Source organism: Meles meles, chromosome 8, assembly GCF_922984935.1.
Source record: "Meles meles chromosome 8, mMelMel3.1 paternal haplotype, whole genome shotgun sequence".
NCBI classification, from domain to species: Eukaryota; Metazoa; Chordata; class Mammalia; order Carnivora; family Mustelidae; genus Meles; species Meles meles.
The window spans coordinates 70,513,313-70,536,822 of NC_060073.1; the positions used below are offsets into that span (position 1 = coordinate 70,513,313).

The 23,510-nt window shown below is 42.2% G+C and overlaps 1 protein-coding gene across 14 annotated transcripts in view; it reads right to left on the reverse strand.

Annotated features, from left to right (window-relative positions):
• The window catches only part of DLG2 (discs large MAGUK scaffold protein 2), a 1,573,258-nt gene that overhangs the window by 226,286 nt on the left and 1,323,462 nt on the right, over positions 1 to 23,510 (reverse strand). Inside the window, exon 1 of one of the 14 annotated variants that reach the window (XM_046015633.1) lies at positions 21,395 to 21,502. The exons of the other annotated variants lie outside the window; for them this stretch is intronic. Coding sequence (XP_045871589.1) covers positions 21,395 to 21,431 — 37 coding nt within the window. The 5' untranslated portion in view covers positions 21,432 to 21,502. Of the gene's footprint in view, positions 1 to 21,394; positions 21,503 to 23,510 lie in introns of those variants that run through there. 14 annotated transcript variants of the gene reach the window in all.

Consider the following 23,510-nt stretch of genomic DNA (forward strand, 5'->3'; position numbering starts at 1 on the left):
ATGATGAGACACCCATGTGTCGCTGCCATATTGCTAGCTATGGTGGCCCAGAAAGTAGATAGATGTGAGCACAAATTCTGTTTCCATCAATCATTAGTTGAGTAGCTTCAGGCAAGTTACTTAGCCTTGCCAAATTTTAATTTCCCCATCAGTAAAACAGAGATAAATATAAGCTGCCTTGTTGGGATATTATGGGAACGAAAAGAGATAATGTATTTAAGACGCTTAGCACAGGGCCTGGAATATAGTAGATGTTCAGTAAATGTTAGCCCTTATCATTATCATCTCTCTTTTTTTTTTTTTTTTTCATTCCTTCAGCTATTCACCAAACTGTCATTGATTAGGAACCATTTCGGGTCTAGCTTTGGGCTGGGCAGAGGAGACCCAAGAATAAGACACAATCCCGGTGCACAGGAAATTCTCGGCCCATCAGGGGAGGTGGACAAAAGAAAACTAGGTGGCACTGGGGATATTATGACAGAAGAGAGTGCCAGGTACACTGGGGCATGAAGAGGAAGGCCTACAAGGATGAAGAAGGGGCTTCATGGAGGAGGTGATACCTGATGCAAGGCTTAAAACAGGCGTGCATACAAGGCATTCAGGGCAAAAGCAACATGAGGGCACAGACATCGGTAAGGAGGAGGGAGAAGAATGGTGTGAACAGGTCCAGAGAACGAATAAGCCAGCTTGGGGGTAAGGCCGAGAGGGCCAGGAGGTTCGTTGCCTTCGCACAGGGCTGAGTATACAAAAAAGTTTCAGTTCTTTGGTGTGTTTTGACGACTCAACGTCTAATTAAAGAAGCTTAGAGATAGTTAGCAATGCCCTGCCAGGGACCGCCTTCAGAGTGTTCCATATGATTATGGTGGAAAGACAATTTTGTACTACCTTTAGATGTTACCTGCTGAAAGAGTGTCTTGCCTGATCTTGCCAGGAACTTACCCTTCTTTGCAAATTCAGTGTTGGCTTGAGATAAGGACATGTCAGCAAATTTGCCCTACCTCCCCACTTTTATTTTGCTTACAAATCTTCTCTTAAAGAGGTAGTTCCTTTTAGTACAAAAGGATTAACAATGTCAATATTGGTTAAAATATCTATTTTTTAAAAAGAGATGTAGGGGTGTCTGGGTGGCTCAGTCTGTTGAGCATCCAATTCTTGGTTTGGCTCAGGTCATGGTCTCGGGGTCATGAGATCAAGCTCCATGTCAGGCTCTGGGCTCAGCATGGAGTGTACTTGGGATTCTCTCCCTTTCTCTCTCCCTCTCCCACTGTCCCTGCCCCACAAAATAAAATAAATAAAATCTTCAAAAAAAGAAGATGTAAACTGGCGGTAGGGGATGTGTGGGTAGTCCAGACATAAACAGTTTCAAATATCTTCTGCTACTTAACAATGGTGGATACATTTTTTTAACCTCTGTGAATTTCCATTTCTTTATCAATAAAGAGGCAGAATTTGACCTATCTCATAGACTGAAATAATTAATGTAAAGTATCTACTACCAAGACACAAATGGTGGCCATCATTACTATCTATAAAAGTAAAGTAGGGGATTTGGACAGCAGCCTTGGAAGAGAGAATTCTGAGTCTGTTAGGGTAAAAAGATGCTAGGAGGTGGAGGAAGTCAGGTCAACTTGCACTTCTAAATTTTGCCATGATCTGGCTGGGCTGGACCCATTGAAAGCTCTAATTCCTGTGTGTTGAACTGAGATTGGAGACACTCTGCTATTTCTCTCCCCCCTGCCCCCAGTACACTAAGAGTTTCCCTTAGCTAGGCTGAGCTTCATGAACCAATAAAGGTTAGCCAAAGCAATTCCTTTCACAAGATTTCAGGTTACTTCAGGTCCATAGGGTGGGAGCATAAAGAAGAGTTAACAGAAGTGGCTTGCTAAACCCAAGCAACTTTTCTGCAGTCCATCCATACAAATGTACTCAGGAGAAGATGTGATGGAAAGACAGCAAATGCACTCTGCTGGTAAGGAGTTGCAGTTCTTCCCAAATGCCCTAAAAATGATAATATAATGATGCCTCAATCCAGGCCCCAGTGGGAAAAATACGTTATCCTCTATGGCACATCTGTGCTGTTCAGCCATTTTGTAGACGGGACTGAACTCTTATACAGCCCTAGGAAAACCACAGGCTCTTGCCTTTTAATCCAGCATCTTTAACTGGTAAAAACTCATTACCTCTTTAAGTTACAAATGTGTTCATAATGAAGCTCACTTCATTGGCATATAAAGGGAATCTTTTAATGTATCATAGAAATCCCATAATCTGGATCCTGTAAACCCAATGATGAAAAAAATAGTGACGAAGAAACAAGATGGTACTTTGTTAAACTAGGTACATGTAATATTTAATGCTAAACAGTATGCAATAATGCACATGAAAACCTCAGCAAAAAAATTTCCATTTCAAATAACCTGTTTTTTCATGCCAACTATCTTGAAAAGCTTTGGTTTCTAGAGAGTTATGAAAGCTATAGTATCATCCGACATAAAAGACATACAACAAATGAAACTAATGGTCATCATAACAATATTAGTTACAGTGGTTAAAAAAAAAACAAACAAACAGAAACCACCTAAAAGTTAATAATGACAAACTGACTAAACCAATAGTCTCACATTCCCATAATGGAATCCTAGATCTCTTTCAAACTCACTTTTACAGAAGAAAAAAAGTAATGACATGAAGAAATGTCCTAAAACATTATTAAATGAAAAAGGTGATTAACTACTATACAGAGTATGATTCCAATTTTATAGAATTGAGGAAAAAAAAGTTGTAAAACTCTGTAACAAAATCAATAGGTATCATTTGCTGATTATTTTCTTTTTTCTAATTAGAAAATAGTCCTAAAATATTTAATTTTCTAAGCAAAACTCTGGTGGGCAACAGAAGTGTGGAGAAGAATGCATTTGAAAGTGTGAAAAATTTTGCCACCATTAACAATAATGTTTTGACATATGTTATGTAACACTGCTGAACACTTATCTAGACTGCAACTGAAGGAAACCAGGAGAGGAAGGTTCACATAGAATTTAACCCACCCTATATACTTCATGCACACAAACAGGGCTAAAATAAAATGGGCCAAAATGTCAAATAGTGTTGCCTCTGGCTATTAGAAATTATGGATAGTTTCTTTTGTCCTTTCTTTCTTTTCCTTTTTTAAAAAAACATACTTCTGTGTATGTCTCAAAGTTTTAACAATAAACATTAACACCATTATAATCAGAAAAAGTTATTTTTTTAAAAAAATAACGTAACTCAGCAGAAAAACAATGAACGTACATTAAAGTCACTCAAATACTGTCATACAGACTAAATTCTAACCCCCTTTGATTTCAAATCTACTTTATTTTCCATATTGCTAACATTTAAAAAATACTATGCAATTTTTTTTTTTTAAGATTTTATTTATTTATTTATTTGACAGATAGAGATCACAAGTAGCAGAGAGGCAGGCAGAGAGAGAGAGAGGAGGAAGCAGGCTCCCTGCCAAGCAGAGAGCCCAATGCGGGGCTCAATCCCAGGACCCTGGGATCATGACCTGAGCGAAAGGCAGAGGCTTTAACCCACTGAGCCACCCAGGCGCCCCATACTATGCAATTCTAAGAAGCAAAATTCCTATCCCATTTAAGATAGAAACATTCACAGTTCCTACTTACTTCCATCATTATTTTTTAATGTACGTCATTAAAACGTTTATAGAGCCCCTGCCAATGAATTTTCTTTGTCAGGAAAAAAAGAAAGACCCATAGATTCAAAAGCATACGAAATCTTATTTTATGTGGAAAACCAGATCTAATGCTTGGAAGGCAAAGTAAAGTAGATTTGTAGTCATTACAGAAAACAAAAAATTTGTTTTCATGTAAAAATTCATTCAATGATCTTTATTAAGTCCTTATTCCACGTCGGGTCTTGTCCAGTTGTTAGGGATATAGAGGTGTCTGCAAAAGGGAATGGACATAGTACATTCCTTTCACAGGATATATTACAGCAGTGGCTGGCTTATCACTTGGCAAAGATGTTAGAGAGGATATCCAAATATGTGCGAAGTGGCAACGACCCATTTCTTACTCTGGAAAACTCTTACTCTCACTCCCCTTCCCAGCCCTTCCCCAGGCCCACTACCACAATCCCCTGGAAAACAGAGCCAGATTCAAAAGCTTGCATGTGCCAGTTCATTGTGAGCAGTGATCCCAGCAAAGAGGAGTGAAGAACCATGGAGAATGAAAAAGGAGGGAAAGACGATGTAATGACAATGACAATGACAATATCATTGGGCTGCTGGGCACTACTGTGGGCAACTCAGATTCAATCCCTCCAGGACCTTCTGAGGAACATCTATAATACAATTCAGAACTCTCTCTCTAAAGGATGAGGAGGGGGGGTTCTCTATTCACCAATTCCCTCCCACCTTCGAACCAGGAACTACCAAGAGTTGCCACAGGAGGTATCAACATCCTTGAACTTCCAGTTCTGTGCATGCCAGAGTGGTGAGTAGATTTCTGGACAGAAAGCAGAGAGGGGTGTGGTCCCTGAGGCAAGGTGGTGTCAGGTTACACCTGCGTAGGGCTGGGTGCTGCATGATACCTTCACTTAATTTAGCAGAAAAGATAGAAGACTGGGGTGCCTGGGTGGCTCAGTGGACTGGGCCTCTGCCTTTGGCTCAGGTCATGGTCTCATGATCCTGGGATCCAGCCCTGCATCAGGCTCTCTGCCCAGCGGGGAGCCTGCTTCCCCCTCTCCTTCTGCCTGCCTCTCTGCCTACTTGTGAGCTCTCTCTCTCTGTCAAATAAATAAAATCTTAAAAAAGAAAAAAACAAAAAACGATAGAAGACTGAGCCTAGACATGGCACCAGGTGTAAGGTTCTTCTAAGCCACATGAGGACATGATAATAATAGTAACTAACATTTACTGAGCATGTATAGATACTGTGAATACATTTTAGCACTTAATCCTCAAAAGATACTCCATGAACTAGATTACATTTTCAGCTACTTTTTAAATACAGGGAAACAAGCTTCAGGAAGCTCAGTGGTCTGCCTGAGGTCATCCGTAAATGGTAGACTGAGGATGATCTGAGGGACTGGCTGCAGACAGAGCCCAAGCATAATATTGCCCATGAGCATCCAAGTGTCTCCAAAATGGGAGAGCGGAAGTAAGAATCAGCTGTCCTTCAGAGTTCCTGTTTCTGTATCAGTCACTGACCAAAGTGGGAGTTCCTTGAGGGCAGAGACTGTGCCTAACCCTTGCTTTGTGCTTTATGTCCAATCCTTAGCAGCGTATGAGATATAACCAAGCACAATGCTTGTTGAACCTAGTTGAGTGTCTCTTCCCCACAAGGAGCTAGTGCTTCTTGAGAGCAGAAACCATTTCTTATTCATCTTTATATCCCAGCACATGTTTGTTGACCCTGACAGAATGAATTCTCCAGAAGGCAGAACACACCATGGTTAGGAATAAGGACTTTCTATCAGATGGGCCTGGATTAGAGCCCCACCTTTGGTATTTACTAGTTATATAGTCTTGAGCAAACTATGCAATAATGTTTCTCGGCCACAGTTTCTTCATCCCTAAGAAGGCATGATACTAATTGTATTTTCATTATATGGTTGTTGTAGATTAAATGAGATCCATGCAAAACCATTCACCATTAGAGCCTGGTACATGGCAAACATGAAATATATATTAGCTATAATTATCATTATTGGAAATTCTATACTGTTAGTATTTACCCTGTATTTAGATCCCTAAACTAGATCCAAGGGTCTTTGGAATGTCCATTGTGGAGCATATGGGAAAAGCTCCAGAACACCAAGTATCTATGGAGGGACAGTACCTAGCATACAGCTGGTGCTCAATAAATATTGAATGTTACACAGGGCAGTGAACCACATTTGCTTTTGGTAAGAATCATCAGCACACATACTGAAAATGAGTAAATGCATTATAGGTTGCTAACTAACAGCTGACGGGAACAAAGTATCAATGTTCCAAGTTTTGGCTATGAACAAAGAGGAGAAACAGCTGTCTAACCTATGGAAGGTGTGACAGCATAAAACAAGGCCAGAAATTTGGAACTCATTTTCAAGACAATATGATCACAATTTTTTTCTAATCTTTGGACTTATATACCACCACCCCCCCCCCCAAATTAAATATCACTTGCATGATGTGGTCAAAAATTGCTCACTTTGAAGTATTCTGTCTTATTTTTATTATAGAATGACATATTTTCTTAAACTACTTGCTTGGTTAGTAGTAGGTAATTATAATTTGAGTTTAGATTCTGAAGACTTTGGGATCTATTTTAGAGCTATTATTTGAAGGGACGTGGAACCCAGATTCTGAGGGAGAAACTAAGTGGTTGAAAGTCAAGGTCCAAGATAGTGTGGACATTCTCTTTGGGTCATGACAGAAAGATCTGGTTTCCATCCCAGTCTTTCACATACTATATGAATTATCCTGGACAAATTATTTCGTGTCTCCAATGTGTTTTTCATAGTTTCTGATATGAGATTACTGGTGCCTATTTCCCTCATTTCTTCACCTGAAGATTTATTGGAAGGATATAGGCAGAGTGCCTGGTGGTGGCGTGTATTCAATCACTGCCCGTTCCCTTCCTCTCTTAAAGGTAAAACATAAGCATGAGTCCTGGGGTAGCTGCCAATCATGTTCATTCTCTTGGGCCCCCCTCTCAATCTAGGTCATAGAATCCTTTCTCTAGAAAGTGTCTTCCTGAGAAGAGGAAAAAAAAAACCCTCAAATCAGAAGTGCACATGGCCAAATTTTGAAAAATGACAAGAACAATAACAACAATTATTCTTTTAAACAAAATGGTCATTAAGCAACAAACCACACTGTAAGGTTTATTCAGCTCAACCTCAGCATGCTTGCTGGCAGGCTAACCCGGGCAGACCTTTCAATCACACTGGCTGGAAGATGAATACAGTGTTTCATCCGGCATCATTACAATGACCACCCCGGGTGCTGGTAATGCTCTTTAGACTGCCCATGATGTCTGGTGGCTGCACGGCAAGTCAGGAGTTTAATTTAGCTTTCTGAGCATCTGCAGGTTTTGTTTTCAACAGGGAACTGCAGGTTACATAACCGGCTTGGCTTCTGCTTCAGAAGGTGAACCTTGACTCTCTAAATTAACTGCCGATACAGATCCTCAGAGTACAGCTTGTTGTACATGGAAATGATCCCCCCAACCCCAAATCATTTGGAAGGTAATGAGATAGCTCTTGACCTCTCCAGACACCTGGCAGAGGAAACGAGAGAAAGTAATATGCATAAGTAAGTAGATTTTAAAAGGACAGATACAGTCTAAAATATCTGGGTAGGATTTCTTTTTTCAACCTTTGCATTTTACCCTATTGCTGTCTACACTCTGCTGGATTGGTCTGTTCCTCCTTACCGATCATTATTGTGAGGGCATTTCGCCAAGAGTTTTTACAGAAGGGTGTTAAACAAAGAGGATTGCAACATGATGAAAATGGGGCTCCTGGGAGCACATGAAAGCAGATGAGAGAGGAATATAAAGTGTATACTGTGTCCTGAACCGGTCTCGCACATGCTAAATAAGGCTTGAATTAACATCTAACCCACCCGTTGTGGAGCCCACAACACACTTTTTGTCTACTCAAGGGAACACCCATAAGGCAGATAATTTCAGTGTAACATGCCAAATGTTAAGATGGATGATTTTTAGGAACATAGAAGAGGAGTACTGGAAAGAGCAGGGGTGATTAGAGACAAATTAACAATATGCAGTTCATGCAACATGTACCTATTTGCAGATATTGGTGATATAATCAAAGCTTGTAATTGGTACAAGGACATCACATAGTTAATATAATCCAAGGCTTAGTCTTGTATCTAAATTTTCTGACTTCAAATTCTACGTGTTTTTCTAGCAGTGATTAGAAGCTGAGGGCATACAGAATGGATTCATGTCCATATACTGCACAAATAAAAAAAAATGTCAGGGGCTGAGGGGAAAGAAGTAGGGGAATTAGTTTTTAGCAGATAGAGAATTTCTATGTTGCAAGATGATCAAAGTTCTAGAGATCTGTTGTACAACAATATGAATGTTCTTCACATAACTGACTTGTGCACTTAAAAGTGATTAAGAGGGCAGAGGGTCGTTGGGGGAAGGGAGGAAAAAAATGAAACAAGATGGGACCAGGGAGGGAAACAAACCATAAGAGACACTTAATCTCACAAAACAAACTGAGGGTTGCTGGGGGGTGGGGGAGAGTAGAGATAGGGTGACTGGGTTATGGACTTTGGCGAGGGTATGGGCTACAGTGAGCACAGCAAATTGTCTAAGACTGATGATTAACTGACCTGTACTCCTGAAGCAAATAATACATTATATGTTAATTCTTTAAAAAGTGGTTAAGATGGTAAATTTCATGTTATGTGTTTCTGCCACAGGAAAAGGACTAAATGTAGTATTACATTAGTGAAGCATTATAAGCCAGTAACTGTCACTGATAATATAACAGACATAACGAATGTGTGTGAGCACCTATAATGCTAGGGGCTGTTAGACATTTAATGCAGACTATCTCATTTCTTCTATCAGCCCCTTTGGACAAATGGCAAACCCAAGGCTTAGACTAGGTCACAGGCCTCAAGTCCCCAGAGCCAGAGGGTGAGTGGGCCTAGCTGCAAAACCATGGCCTCAGCAGTCGCCTTCCACACCCACACACCTGTAGGAACTGTGCAATGAAAGGCATTCAAAACAGATACTCAGGCTTTCTTGCCCCATGCATGCCTGACGAATTAGATAAAGAAGACTGACAACTCCTCAAAGTCAAAATGAAGTCCCTGATAAAATGTTTAAAGGGAAGATCACGTGGGGCAGGGTCTGTAAATGCGGTGGCCACTCTGGCCAGTGGAGGCTCTGCACTACTGAGGGTTGATGGGATACACAGCCGCCCACTGTGTCTCCTCATTTAGACACCTCCATGGATTCATTAGCTGCATAAGGTCTTTCTAGGTAATGAGATGACGTCTGTCTGTGACTTGACGTCAAGTGAGTCACTTCACTCCCATCATGTAGCAGGCACCTCAGAGTATATCAAGTTCACCCTGTGGGAGCCCTGCAAGATTCCTGGGGAATTTTCTATTTATTCTGAGGTAACTGCATTTGACACCCCAAGCTGACTAACAGCTATGTGTGACCAAACTATGTACCAAGCTAACTGGCTTTTGCAGTTGTGAAGAAAGCTATAAACACAGAAACGTAGCTGGACACTAGGGAGAAGGTCACTGTGCAAATCCTGTGTCTAGACTGCAGCCAGAGAGGGCAGACTGAGAGCATGGGTATTTCTATCATTCGCCTTTGTATCTGGGTTGACCATACTTGCTAATCCAAGTATGGTCCGTAGATGAGCACGTTAGAAACATGGAAGCTCAAGCTCCATCCCAGGCCTACTGAATCAGCATTTGCACCTTGACAGGATCCCAGGTGACTCGTGTGCACATTAACATTTGGAAAGTCCTGATAGAGAATGAATGCATTCTTTTTTTAGAGGATTTAGTGTTTATGGAGCATCTGGATGGCTCAGTCCATTAAGCAACTGCCTTCGGCTAGGGTCACGATCCCAGGGTCCTGGGATCGAGCTCCACATGGGGCTCTTGGCTCAACAGGGAGCCTGCTTCTCCCTCTCCCTCTTTCTACCACTCTGCCTGCTCGTGCTCTCTGTCAAATAAATCAATAAAAATCTTAAAGAATTTAGTGTTTACTAAATATGTTTAATTGCTAATGACCATATAAAATGGAAATAATAACTGAATATACTAAACAAGATTATTGTATCAGTTACACAGTGCTTTCACCCAGTTTTTCTGCTATAGTCCTTTTGACAACTTTAAGATATTATCTGTCTTCTTAATGATAAGGAAATTGTCCAGAGAAGGCCAAAAAAAGAAAAAAATCACATCTCCAGGGTAAGATTTGAACCAAGGTATCCCAACTCCAGATCCTTAAGTTTTCCCTGGAAATCATAATGCCACAGTAGCAGAATTCAGAAGGTCATCTGAACTTGGAATGGTCAGAAAAAGTAGGACTTGAAATGAGACTTGAAAAATGGGTGAGGTTTGCATAAAAGAGGGATTCCCAGAGTCAAGAAAACCACAGACACTGGAGCACTTGAGTACTGGCATGCGAAAGTATTTTTCAGGGGCAGGCTGATGGAAATATTTAAATGTGGGGTTCATGTCCCCACAAGAGCAACAAGAAGAAAAAAAAAATGAAATGATAATGAAAACCAGATCATGGAGGCCTTGAAATCCAGGCCAAAGGGTGTGGTTATCTGGTAACTTGGTGTAAGGAATGTATTTTCACAAGATAAATTATTCCAGTTTAATCCATTAGGCTTTTACTGGAGATTTTAATACACAATGATAAATACGCTTTAAAAAGAAGAGATGGATAAACTCCAAGGAACACTTTAGGAAACTCTCTCTACACTGTGGCAATTGCATCTTCTGTAATTCTGCACCTGCTCCATCAACTGCTGGCTGACAGCACTGTTTTCTGACTGGGGCACACAGTATTTGCCAGAGCACTTGAAAATGGGCAAGGTTGAAGAGAGCATTAGCTAGGAACACAGATGTCTTTTAACTCGGGTATTGGATTGATGATTCATCTCTAGAGGATCAGAAAGTGTGGAGTAAGTAAAGTTGCTAGAGTGGACCTGAAAATGTACTACTAGGTGAAATATATGTGAATGGTAAGAGTTTTTCTACTGAAGCCATGTATACAGAGCAACTTGATTCCTAAGCAATTAAACAAAACAAAGAGTTGGTTGATTTTTTTTTTTTTTTTGAGATTTTATTTATTTATTTGACAGAGAGAGACAGCGAGAGAGGGAACACAAGCAGGGGGCGTGGGAGAGGGAGAAGCAGGCTCCTTGCTGAGCAGGGAGCCTGATGCTGGGCTCTATCCCAGGACCCTGGGATCATGACCTGAGCTGAAGGCAGCTGCTTAACAACTGAGCCACCCAGGTATTCCTTGGTTGATCTTTAAAATTAAGAACAGGAAACACAAATATAACTATACCCAATGGGTATATGCCACAAGGAGTTAAATCATTATTAAAGTAGATAATGGATGTTTAAAACCTTAACTTTTAATAAATTATCTTCCCATCATGCCTTCTTTACCTTTTATCCCTTCCTTATCTTCTTTTCTCCCTGTTTCTTCTGCATTCTGCCTACATTTTAGTCCCTTTCTTCCTTAATTTTCTTATTTCTCCTTTTTCTTAATCTTCACATTTTATTAAACTGATTTTTTTTAGTGTTTTTCATGTTTAGTGTAACTGTATAGTTATATATAAGGAAACAGATACTACTATTGAGTAAATAATTTGCCCCAAATCACAGTGGTAGAATTGGAATTCAAACATTCAATCCGGGCGCCTGGGTGGCTCAGTGGGTTAAAGCTTCTGCCTTCAACGCAGGACGTGAGCCCAGGGTCCTGTGATCCAGCTCTCTGCTCAGTGGGGAGCCTCCTTCCTGCCTCTCTGCCTACTTGTGATCTCTGTCAAATAAATAATAAAATCTTTAAAAAAACAAACAAACAGGGATGCCTGGGTGGCTCAGTTGGTTAAGCGGCTGCCTTCGGCTCAGGTCATGATCCTAGCGTCCTGGGATCGAGTCCCACATCGGGCTCCTTGCTCGGCAGGGAGCCTGCTTCTTCCTCTGCCTCTGCCTACCTCTCTGCCTACTTGTGATCTTTCTCTCTCTGTCTCTCTCTCTGACAAATAAATAAATAATCTAAAAAAACAAAAACAAAAACAAAAAACAAAAAAACAAACAGAACCATTCAATCCATTAAACCCCAGGAAGTATTGAAGTAATGTCAGTCAGAAGTCAAACTTTGCTACTAACTTCTCAGTTAGTAAAATGAAGTGGTACAGTAAGGCTGCTGGCTACAGTAAGCTCAACAAACAATACTTATCAACACTACAAAAGAGTTAGTTAACATACTAACTACTGATAACTACAATTCTAAATCCTCCTTGCCTCTGGGTTCAAGTTTAAGGATCAAATACTCACTAGAATGCTTAGTGTTTTGACAAAGAATCCTCAAACCCACAAGGCACCAAACATTCTACAGACTGAATCGATCATGTCTCCTTCAGGGGCGCTTGGGTGTCTCTCCTGTTGAGTGCCCAACTCTTGGTTTCTGCTGGGGTCATGATCTCATGGGTGGTGGGATGGATGGAGCCCTGTGTGGGGTGGGGGGACTGGCGGCACTGGGGTTGGACTGTGCTCAGGGCTGGGTCCATGCTCAGTACAGAATCTGCTTGGCATTCTTTCCCTCCTCCTCTTCCTCCTCCTCTGCTCCTTCCCTCCCCCCTCCCCCATTGCCCGCTCTCTCTAAAATAAATAAATACATCTTGGGGCACCTGGGTGGCTCAGTCAGCAGAGCCTCAAATTCTTGGTTTTAGCTCAGGTCATGATCTCATGGGTCATGAGATCAAGCCCTGCACTGGGCTCTCTGCTCAGCCAAGAGTCTGCTTGAAGATTCCCTCTCCCTCTGACCCTCTCATGAGCTCACTCTCTGTCCTTCTCTCTCAAATAAATAAATAAATAAAATATTTTTTAAAATTTAAGAATAAAATAAATAAATCTTGAAAAAATAGTGTCTCCTACATGTAAGTCCTACTAATGCTAAATGTACATAGGTTACCCTGTTGACTAAATATGCATTCATTTCAGTTTAATTCAATATATTACTGTATCATTAAGTATTAGCTCTCTCAACAAAATCTAAAAATACAACCACTCTCAGCCATGGTCATGGGAATGACCATGAGTGTAATCCTCATAGTGCTGCCCTTGAAAGAGAGCAGTGAGAGTAGCCCCCTGAGACCTACAGCTTACCTGCACACCCCTTACACTAACAACCTTCATCCCTGCCTTCTCAGTAATTGTCTTCCCTATGGTCCATTCTCCTCACAGCAGAGATAAGTGATCTTTTTTTTTTTTTTTTCTAATGGCAATATTGCTCCTGTCACATCTGCTTAAAATCGTTTAACTGGCCCCAGAGCCCTCAGATTAAAGGTCAAACTCCAGCTTGGGTATTAAAAAGCGTTCTGTGATCTGGGCCCTCCTTAACAATCCAGACTCCATCACACACGGGTCTCGATTCCAGCCCACTGTACTACTTCCTAAGACAGGCTGAGTGCTCCTTCTTGCTGTCCTACTCTTCTTCTTACTATTCTTCCTTTCTACTCCTCAAGACTAATTTCTCAAAATTTCACAGCCCAGCTTTGACATTTTTTTCCTGCTAGAGGCTTCTCGGATTGTTTTGTCAAGCTGAGTGAAATGTAGCTTGTAAGACCTCCGCAATTGCACTGCACTGCTACCCCATAATTGGATTCAAAGCTTCGTGAAGGTGCAGACTGTCTGTCTGATTGGCCCTCCAATGTCTCCGCCATGCCCGGCACACAGCAGATCCTCAGTGAAGATCTGCTGAATGCATTTTAAAACTCCATGAAAAGAATCCCATCTCCAAAGGCAAAAAGCACAGTTTTGTTCATTTTGTTTGTTTGGTTTTTGTTTTTAATTCTCGGCAGAAGAAAACCATGTATCAGTAAATCTATAGTCAGGTCCCCAAGCACAGAGACAAAGAAGTGAGAGAGCAGGTCCTGGGGTCCTTGGCCAGGTCCCTTACCCTCATGTCCTGGCTTTCCCTACCTAACCAGTGGAATTAATACTGTCGCTTAGTTTTCTTATTTCTACAAGAACTTCAAGATCCCTTAGTGAGTGTTCTATAAAACGGATAACAAAATTTAGTGAATACTTCAGTGAGCATTGCTTTAAATGTATTTTTTTTTTAAATGGAATTTATGTAATAGGTATCCTTAGGGGTGCATAAACAGCCCAAAGGCTCTTCTAACTGCTTTTCAAAATGCATTCCACAAAGAATTAGTTCACTGGCATGGATTATACCCATTTTGCAGATAGGAACCTGAAGACAGAGGGGTCAGGACTGATTTCCTTTTGAACATACAACATAAGGTTTTGGGAAAGTTATGTTTTCTTTCTCTAATCCCACTTCTTCCCTTTTGCCATTGTATGCCATCTTTAATGCTGTGTAGTGTTTTTTTTTTTAAGTTTATTTATTATTAGTATTATTATTTTTAGTAATCTCTACACCCATCATGGGGTGCCAACTCACAATTCCAAGATCAAGAGTCTCATGCTCTACTCACTGAGCCAGCCAGACACCCCAGTGTTTGTTATATTGTGAATCTTTCTTCTTCTACTAGACTTTGAACTCCTTGAAGGCAGGGTCTATATCTTACTCTCCTTTTTGTCCTCACCAAGGATCTGGAGTTATATAGGCATGCAAAAAATGTTTGCTGAAATGTTTGCCCAATTCAGAAGATTTCTGCTAACCATGCTCTTAAGTTTACTGTTAGAGAAGCATCTCTGTCGTGTAGTTTATTCAAGAAATGGCTCAGCTTCAACGGAAACAAATGCCCATCACCTCTCTCCTCTTAATTCTACTAATCTGATACTCTGCTTAAGCTTTTTCAGTGCAGCAGAGCTCCCATCTTTTCAAGGAAGTGCAAGTTACCTCTCTACATTAGAAATTCCTAGATTTTTCCTTTGAAACTACAGATGACATGATTTGCACAGCTAACTCCCAACAACACAAACACCAATACAAGTTGACTGAAAGCAATCGCTGGGATTTTAAATTTAAATATCTCATCCAATGAGTTTAATTTCTACCTTCCACATCCACATATTTTTCAAGTAACTCCTCGGTATTAATGCAGATGTGAATGTCTCTGCAGATGAATGGGTCACTGCCACATCTTAAGGCTGAGAGAGAGAGAGAAAGAGAGAGGGGAGTAGCTGATGGTTTTATGGGGGCTTAATCACATGGTTCTATAGTAACAGGAATGGGTAGAGAGGGAAAACAAAAATAAAAACAAAAGCAACTATTCAATTAGTCCAGATGGAAAAAAACAGCCCATAAGCTAATTGATTATAGCTATCATGACAGCTGATTATAGTCTCTGCCTGTAAAAACACAGGGCTAAAAAAAGGGGGGGGGGCACACAAAAAGAATGCACTGCCTTTCATTAGTTTGTTGGTGAAATGCCTTCCTAACAGATGAGGCAAAGCAATCCAGCCCTTCTGTGGTAGCAAACAAAGTTAACCCACGATATGCCACGTGTAGTGGGAGGTCCGGTCTGCTGAGCCCAGAGTTAGGCAGTCTTTCCGACTGCGGTCCAGAATGCCCTGGGAGCCAAAAGCTACAACACGGTGCTTGTGCAAAGGCAGAGTCTTTCAGATACCTCTTTTCTGTGCCCACGTGACCTACAAATGATAGCACTATTCCAGCTACTCACCCACTGTCAAGCGAACAATCTGCAGCCAGGTGTTTCTTTTCTTTTTTTTAAAGATTTTCATTTATTTACTTGACAGAGAGAGACACAGTGAGAGAGGCAGCAGGGGGAGTAGGAGAGCGAGAAGCAGGCCTCCTGCTGAGCAGGGAGCCCAACGCAGGGCTGGAACCCAGGACCCTGGGATCACAAGGTAAGCCAAGGCAGACACTTAACGACTGAACCACCCAGGCGCCCCCAGAAGTTTCTTTAGGATCGAAGATGATTTGGCCCCAGACTCGCTTCCCTCCATCCCCCTGGTAGCCCACGACTGCTGGTGGCCTATTCTGCTCAAGGGATTACAAAGTCCTACATTTTGTGCCCCTGGGAGAACAGCTGAATCATCAGTTGCAAATTACAATGCGATACACTGAACTCCTTGCTAGCACTCCAAGGGGCACGGAGGAAAGGGCAGCTCACTCAGCTCTTGGGCAGCTGGGGATGGGAAATTCTTCTCAGAGCAGGTCTTAGAAAGGGCTCTCAGACATGTGTAGAACACTTAGCACAGGACCTAACAAATAACAGATATTCAAATAAAGAAACATTTTGTTATTTATGAAAGTAATACTATTACTTTTAATTGGGAAGTTCCAGCAGGAAAGCAACATACATGAAGACCTTCAGAAATATCGTATGCTGAGAAAAAGAACAGTTCTCTGTGGCTAGAGATGGGGGGTGGGGGGAGTGACAATGGAATTCACTTTTTAGCAAGAGGGCTTTGTTGACAGAGTGGAGTGGAATGGAGGCTTCTGAGAGGGAGGCGAAATCAAGGAGGCCAATTAGGCAGCAGTTATAAAAGTTCAGCCAAGAGGAGGGGACAGTGCTGAAGAACTGTAGCCCTGGGGTAAAAGGGATCCACAGCCACCAAGTTCTGACATACCACAAGGCCAGCCTGCAGCTCCCAGGCCATGCTAGTCCCCGGGGAAGAGGTCACTTTCACGGCCAGACAACTGCAGCCAGAGCCCGTTTTGATCTCAGACTGGCACCCACGGGCACTAGACCTTCACCCAGGAAACATTTTTATAATGCAGGTGCCTCATCGCTACTCCACATATACTGAGGCAAAATCCCTGGGAGGATCTACACTCTTTTAAATGACTCACACAGCCAAAACCCAGAGCCACCGCCCAGTCAGCAGTCAAGTGTAACAGTGACTTAGTGCTGCTCTCAAAAAGTCTCCAAGTGTCCATGGCTGTGAGGATGCAGGGTAACCCAATGGGGATGCCCCTTTGGCCACCTGCTCATTCCAGGAGAGGCTGTCCTGTGAGCAGAGGAGCAAGCAGGGCCCTACCACTGTGTGACTCAAGCATCTTGTTCTTAAAAGTTTTGAAGAGGCTTCTGAACATACCCAAAAGACATACTCCAAAAGAATTTAGGGGTCTGACTCTACAAGGGCAGGATGGAATACAGATTCCCAGCCAGCAACTGACAATCAATAAGGAGGCAGGAGAAAACACAGGTCTTAGTCTTTGGGCTCTAAGGAACAGGCTGGGTGACTTCCATCACATTCCATCTGTATCATACCCTCAGACCCTGCAACCAGAACCCTGCATGCTGTGGACAAGACGGTCTTATTGAAATAAATGACATCCACCTGAATTGTGTCTCAGTAACTAAAATCACTCCTGGTACCCAAGCTCTTACTCTACAAAAGATCCTACTTTAGATGTGTCTGTTACTATGTTCAAGACTCTCAGAAATCCTGGGAGATAATTATTACAGTCTACAGAAAGAGAAGTGAGTTTCAGAGAGCCTAGATAGCTTGGGAAAGATCACTGAGGTAGTAAGTAGCAGAACCAGCACTGAACCCAGATCAGACAAGACCAGTGCTGGTAACCACCACTGTTTCTGCTTCCATGTGTCCAGAATCCATAGCACATGTGAGAATGAAAACTCCCTTTGAGTCCCTCTCCCGGGTCTCCTCCATTTTTTTGTTAATTAGCAGATTTTAGGATTTTCTTGATTATTGGATTTTAGTGAGATAAGAAGGCCAGGGAAGTTCTACCCACACAAGACCCTTCTCTCCTGCTGCCTAAGTCTCAACACCCCTCACGAAGGCCGGACTCAAGAGGCCTCTGAAGGGGCGCCTGGGTGGCTCAGTCAGTTAAGCGTCCAACTCTCTCTCGGTTTCAGTTCAAGTGATGATCTCATAGGTTTAGGACTGAGCCCCCTGTTGGCTTCTCTCTCTGTGGGGTGTCTGTTTAAAAGAGTCTCTCCTCTGACCTTCCCTCCACCCACAAGCGCTCTCTCTCTGAAAATCAATCAATCTTAAAAAAAAAAAAAAAAGTCCTCCTTTGCAAAATGCTGATCCCTCCCTTTCAGGTAAAGAAAGAACCCTGGGAGCCTGAGAGTCCTTTCCACATTTCCAGTGTCAATCTGTTGATCAGATTAGTCCTTTTTAGAACTGAGGTTGGGTACTCAAGGAGAAGTGTGATTTTAAAAAGGTAGCTAGGAGATGGGCCTTTTTTAAAATTTTTTTTTATTTTTATTTTTTTATTAAGATTTATTTATTTGAGAGTGAGTGAGCACCAGAGGGAGAGGCACAGGGAGAGGGAATCTCCAGCAGACTCCAGGCTAAGCACAGAGCCGGACATGAGATTGCCACCTGAGCTGAAAATAAGAGTCGGGTGTTCAACCGACTGCATTACCCAGGCGCCCCAAGGAGCTGGACCTTTAGCCCAAGAGGCACGAGGCTCAGAGTTCAAGGACTTATTCAAAGCCAACTTAGCAGACTTGCGTTCACCTGCTACTGTGAACATATTATACAGGAAGGAGGAGATGGGGCAGAGCCACAGGCAAGGCTGTTAGGACGCTGAGACTGCAGAACAAGGTCAGTGTAACTGCCTGAACCCAGGCATTCATTCAACAAACATTTCTTATTGAACAACTAATAGCAGTTTTGCATTTGCACGGTTTCAAAATGCCCAGTTTTCCATTAGTATGGTTTAATTAAGTAACACCCGATCCCTAACAACATAATTCAAATTTTGATTATCATGGTATATTAACTGTGGGTGAATAAAGTGAAAACTTGCTCCGGTCCACAAATCACCATATAGTTACAGATGCATACCACCATCGGTGACCTACCATGTCACTTCTCTCAAAGTATGTCGGTCATGGGTCACTGCACACCTGTTGTTCCGTTCACACACAGACAGCAAAGCATAGTCATTTTGCTTCCCTGTGTCCTAGTAATAAACACACAGACATTTTCCCAAAATGGATAACTAAAAGAGAGAATTTGCCCACAAAGATGAGGGCACAGCATAGAAAGAGAAAGTGGTAATGGAAGTGAAATTCACATGGAACAGTAGAATTACAGAAGATACACCTAACAGCAGGCAGTCCGCACTGCCCCCTTTGAGAAAGGACAGACACGCAGCCAGAGGAACCTCGTAAGGGCAAACTTCAGTACTAAGGTGGAAAGTGGTTGGGACGAAAAAGGATGAAGATGTTTCAGAGGAAAAAACTTCGCATCAAAGGAACTGTCAGAGATATTTTATAACATTGAATGTGCAAAGCATAAAAAGTTGAAAGCTGACAGTTTGCCAAGGCAGAGAAAAGATGCTTGCTCCGTTATTGCATTCTATGAGCAAGAAGAAAAAGGCAAGCGCAATTCGAACGACTCTTTTTTGCAAAGAAATCAAACACTTTAATTTTCGACATTTCTAATACTTCAAATAACACCCTACTGAACAAACATTTGTTTTACTTTTTTCCATTTTTGTAACCAAGAAAAAGAGTTTTTTATGCTTTGAAAAAAATTTTAAGAGGTCACAGACAATGATAGTTTTCACCATTGATCATTATTAAGATGTCATGTTTACGGTCTCACATTACCATGCAGAGCAAAGACTGCCTGTATTAGGTACCAGGCATCAAAAACCACAGTCCTTGGGGCTCCTGGGTGGCTCAGTGGGTTAAAGCCTCTGCCTTCAGTTCAGGATGATCCCATGGTCTTGGGATCCAGCCTCACATTGGGCTCTCTGCTCAGCAGGGAGCCTGCTTTCTCCTCTGTCTCTGACTGCCTCTCTGCCTACTTGTGATCTCTGTCAAATAAATAAATACATAAATAAAATATTTAAAAACAAAACAAAACACAGTCCTTATTTTCTGGGTGGTCTTACAGCAAACAACTTAATTCTAAAAAACCTGCGATCAACTGTTCTACCCTTAATGGGGGTGCTAGCCTAGCTCAGAGCACCTAAAAGGGATTTAGAAGAATTGTGGAAGGCAGATTTGGTGGGGGGGATGGAGAGAATAAAGTAACAAAGACAGTGCTGACTAGGGAAGCCCACATCTGAAGAGAATGCAAATCTCCCAGCCCGGCAAGTCTACTTCCTCACCCCAGAGGCAGAGGGAGGAGTGACTCCAGGCTGGTTTTTAAACTGGGTGCTAACAGCTCAGTTGTACTGCCAGATACGTATTAACTGCCATCAGAATGCAGACCTACAGGTTAAGGTTCCTTTTCAAAAATAACACCGAAACTGGAAAAGCTAACAAATACGGCTCTCGGCCATCTTGTGTGCGTAAAGTTTCTTAAAACTAGTGCAAAGTGTTTGAATGCAAATCTCTATGTCCTCAAAATCCAGGCGTGCAAAGTGGCATCTGGTGCTGTGAAAATGTGTGTTCGTAAGGAAATCAAGTCATGGTAGTATAGGAAATGAGGCATCTGGCTTCATGCTCTGGCTGTGATTTTTAAGTCCAAAACATAGATTATGTTGGGTTCCCAACAAAAGATAGGTTTGAATTTTTTATTTAAGGCCCCTGCCAAGGAAGGTGTGGGTCTATGTGATAGGCTTGTGGCTGCACCTAGAAACACAGACGTTAGGACACATAAGGCCCCTTAGGATTCATCTTGTCCAACCTCTGCATTTAAAACAACAACAACAACAACAACGAATTTCACCTAGGGATGCCAACTGTCTAGCTCCACAGTCAGATTCCTGCTTTACAACAACAGCTCACATTTACTGAGTATCTGCTGTGTGCTAGCTTTACATACAAAGCATTAGGTCTTCAAATCCTTATAGATCCAGGAAATAGTTACTACTATTATTACCATTGATTTTGCAGCTATGGAAACAGGCTTACGTTACTCAGCTAATCTAAGCTAACCACGAAGGTTAGAAATCCTGCTTAGAAATCAAGCAGGATGATTTGAGCTGACATTCTTAGCTACTAAGCTAAGATTGTTAACAAATAACATGTACACCCCCCCCCCCCCCAATAAGGCAACCATGGTCTTTGTCCCTTAGAAGGTCCTGGAGTGCAGCTTTCCACATGCAACTACTAAACTTTAAACAAGCTTATTAAATTAGTAATATAACTCCATTTTTACAGATGATAAAACTGAAGGCACCAAGTTCAGCGGTTTCCCAAGGCTGCATAGTTTGTAATTGGTAAAAGGAGAATTCAACCCCAAAGTCTATTGGTTCTTTCAGACACATACCAGCCTACCTCCCTGCGTTCCAACTGCACTTTGCCTCAGCAGGCTCTGGCTATTTCAACAGAATGTGTATACATTAATTATCTGATCTGAAATCAGTGTGGATCCAGGCATTTCTGGAACCCATTTAGATGAGCAGCAAGAATTTCACTTTCCTCAATTTCTGTCTGTGAGACACAGTAGCAAGAGTTTGGCAGTTCACATGAGACAGACTTACTAGGAGGTGACCAGTGATGAATTAAGCTCATGAGTGTGGGTTTGGGGCTGCACTGACGGGGAGGAAGGAAAGATAAACTGTATGCAGTTCCTTTAGACCACGGAGAACAGCAAATAGGAAAACAGAGCAGCCTTAAGACGTCTGCAAGCAGTGGGTGCTGAGAAGTGGCAGGCACTGCTGATCTAGGAAGGGAAAGAGAGGGGAACCTGCCCTCCTCTTTTCCTTTTAATGGCCCCGGCTCCCCACGGGCCTGTCAAGAGAAATGGGTCTGAGAAAAGTAGCATGATTCTCACCGCAGCTCCTTAGCCAGTTTCCAGAGGTTTCCAGCATAGCAGGGAGCTGCTTCCCAAATTCAGCTCTGCTCCCCTCCTCCGGGCCGGGCTGAGTAGTACCGGGGTCTAACTCCGCCCTCCTAGCGCACACTCCTGAGGATCTTGAGTTGTGGCCAAAGCCTCTTCCGAGAGAGGCAGGTGGGGCCACCTTCTCAGCCTACTGGCAGAGCTTGTTTGAGATGCTTTGCAACACAAAAGGGCCAATTTAAGAGATGGGATTACTTTCTCCCCGCGGTCGGTTTAAAGCAGTAACCAGGCAGTTTCCAGATGTTTCCCTCAGCTTTTTCTTTCTCTTCTCAGCTGACAAGACCTTAGCCCTGGAAAGGGGGAGGAGGTGGCTGCCCGCGGGGGGGGGGGGGGGGGGGGGAAAGCCTGCTGAAGGGAGGCGGGAAGACTTTTCACCCACTGATCCCGTCCCACCCTCTCGTGAGCTGCTGGTGTTTGAAATGCCACCATGGAAGTGTTGGTCTGGTATCTTCTTTTAAAATGTAGAAGAGAGTAAACAAAGTTCTTTGCTTAGGTCCAGTCTTAGGTCAGCAGGCAGGAGTCTGCCGGCTCCCCTGGGCCAGGAAATGCCTGCTTCAGTGAGCCTTTAGGTGGAAAGAGTAGAAAGAGAGGGTTTAAGGAAGCAAATTCACCGTCTACCTCTTTGTGTGGTAACACCAAGTCAAGAAACGAGGTCCCTCCAATCTGAGAACTAACCCCTTTTCGCATTCCGTTTTAACTAAAAAAAGTCCTAATGCTAACTAAGCTCAAGACCTTGCTGTTGAAAGTTTTTCTTGGTATTTCAGGAGGAATAGCTAAACTTTGGAAATTAGGATAATTTTTATTCTAACCTAGAAGTGTTTTTCAAATGTGCTTAATGACTTAATTTTTATACATGTTGCAATTTCCTTTTTGTTTGGGTATTTTATAGGTACAGGATATAAATGTGAAGCCACAGTGCAGATATTGCTGTTCATGTATTGATTGATTGATCATTGTTAAGTGGAGCCCAGATGCTTAAATTTCCTCTCTGAACTACTGATCATTATTGCAGTTCAGTTCAGTATGGCACCGTTCCCCTACCCTGTCTGTTTCTCCCTCAGTCAGCCCTGTGGTGGCCATGGAAACCACCTACTATTTTTCCCTGTCATTTCCTATGGCAAACTTAAAGTGCCCAGGCCAGAAAATCCAATGATGATTTTAAAAACTCAAATAAGAATCAGTCAAGTTCACCTAAGATGGGGAGGCATTTCAGTATAAATGTTTAATTTAAAAAACCTGCTGTAAGTGTATTCCTCAGAAATAAATTATCACTAGGAAAACTAGAGGTTGAATCTGCTCAATTGCTTGAAGATTTAAAAGATGTTCAAAGTAGTTTTTGGGGATAAAAATTATCAACTAACACTTTTAAGAAGTCTTGACAGAATGGCTACCCCCACCGGCTTGAAAGCTGTGAGAGTCTCAGAGGTTTTAGGTTGGGTCATGAAACTAAACAGGGTCCACTTAAATCACAACTATGGGTGTGGGAGGGCCTTTTTCAGTGTGGACTTCTCCCCCTCCACATACAAAAACATTTGGAAGAAAAGGCAAAAATAAATGAATGTTCTTTAAGAGCAGTACTCTCCTGATTTATTTTACAATTAGCTGTTGAACCTGCCAATCACAGTTCTGTAGGACAAGGGAGCAAGCTGAAATCGTCCCTGAGGCAGGAGCTGAGAGTCTAAGCAGGAAGACAGATAATCAATGAAACCTCCCAAAAGGATGAGAGCTGAACAATCACAGATCGTGTCTCCATTAAGTACAAGTATTTGGCCACCATTTTGAAGTCAGTCAGTCACAAGTGGGAACTGATCACTAGAGCAAGTGGTTATTGAAGATCCTGGCAGACATCACATTTGTCTTAAAGAAAAGAGTGCTTTGAGCAGTTTTCATCAAGAATCCTCTTTCTCTGTCTCCAAGCATCTTGAAACCACTGCCCCTTTGGCTTCTTAAAAAAGACAGTAATGACACCTGAGATGAAAATTCTCTTCATACCCACAAATGCCAGTCTTATCTCAGACCAGCGTTTTCTCTCTTCCCAATCACCCACATG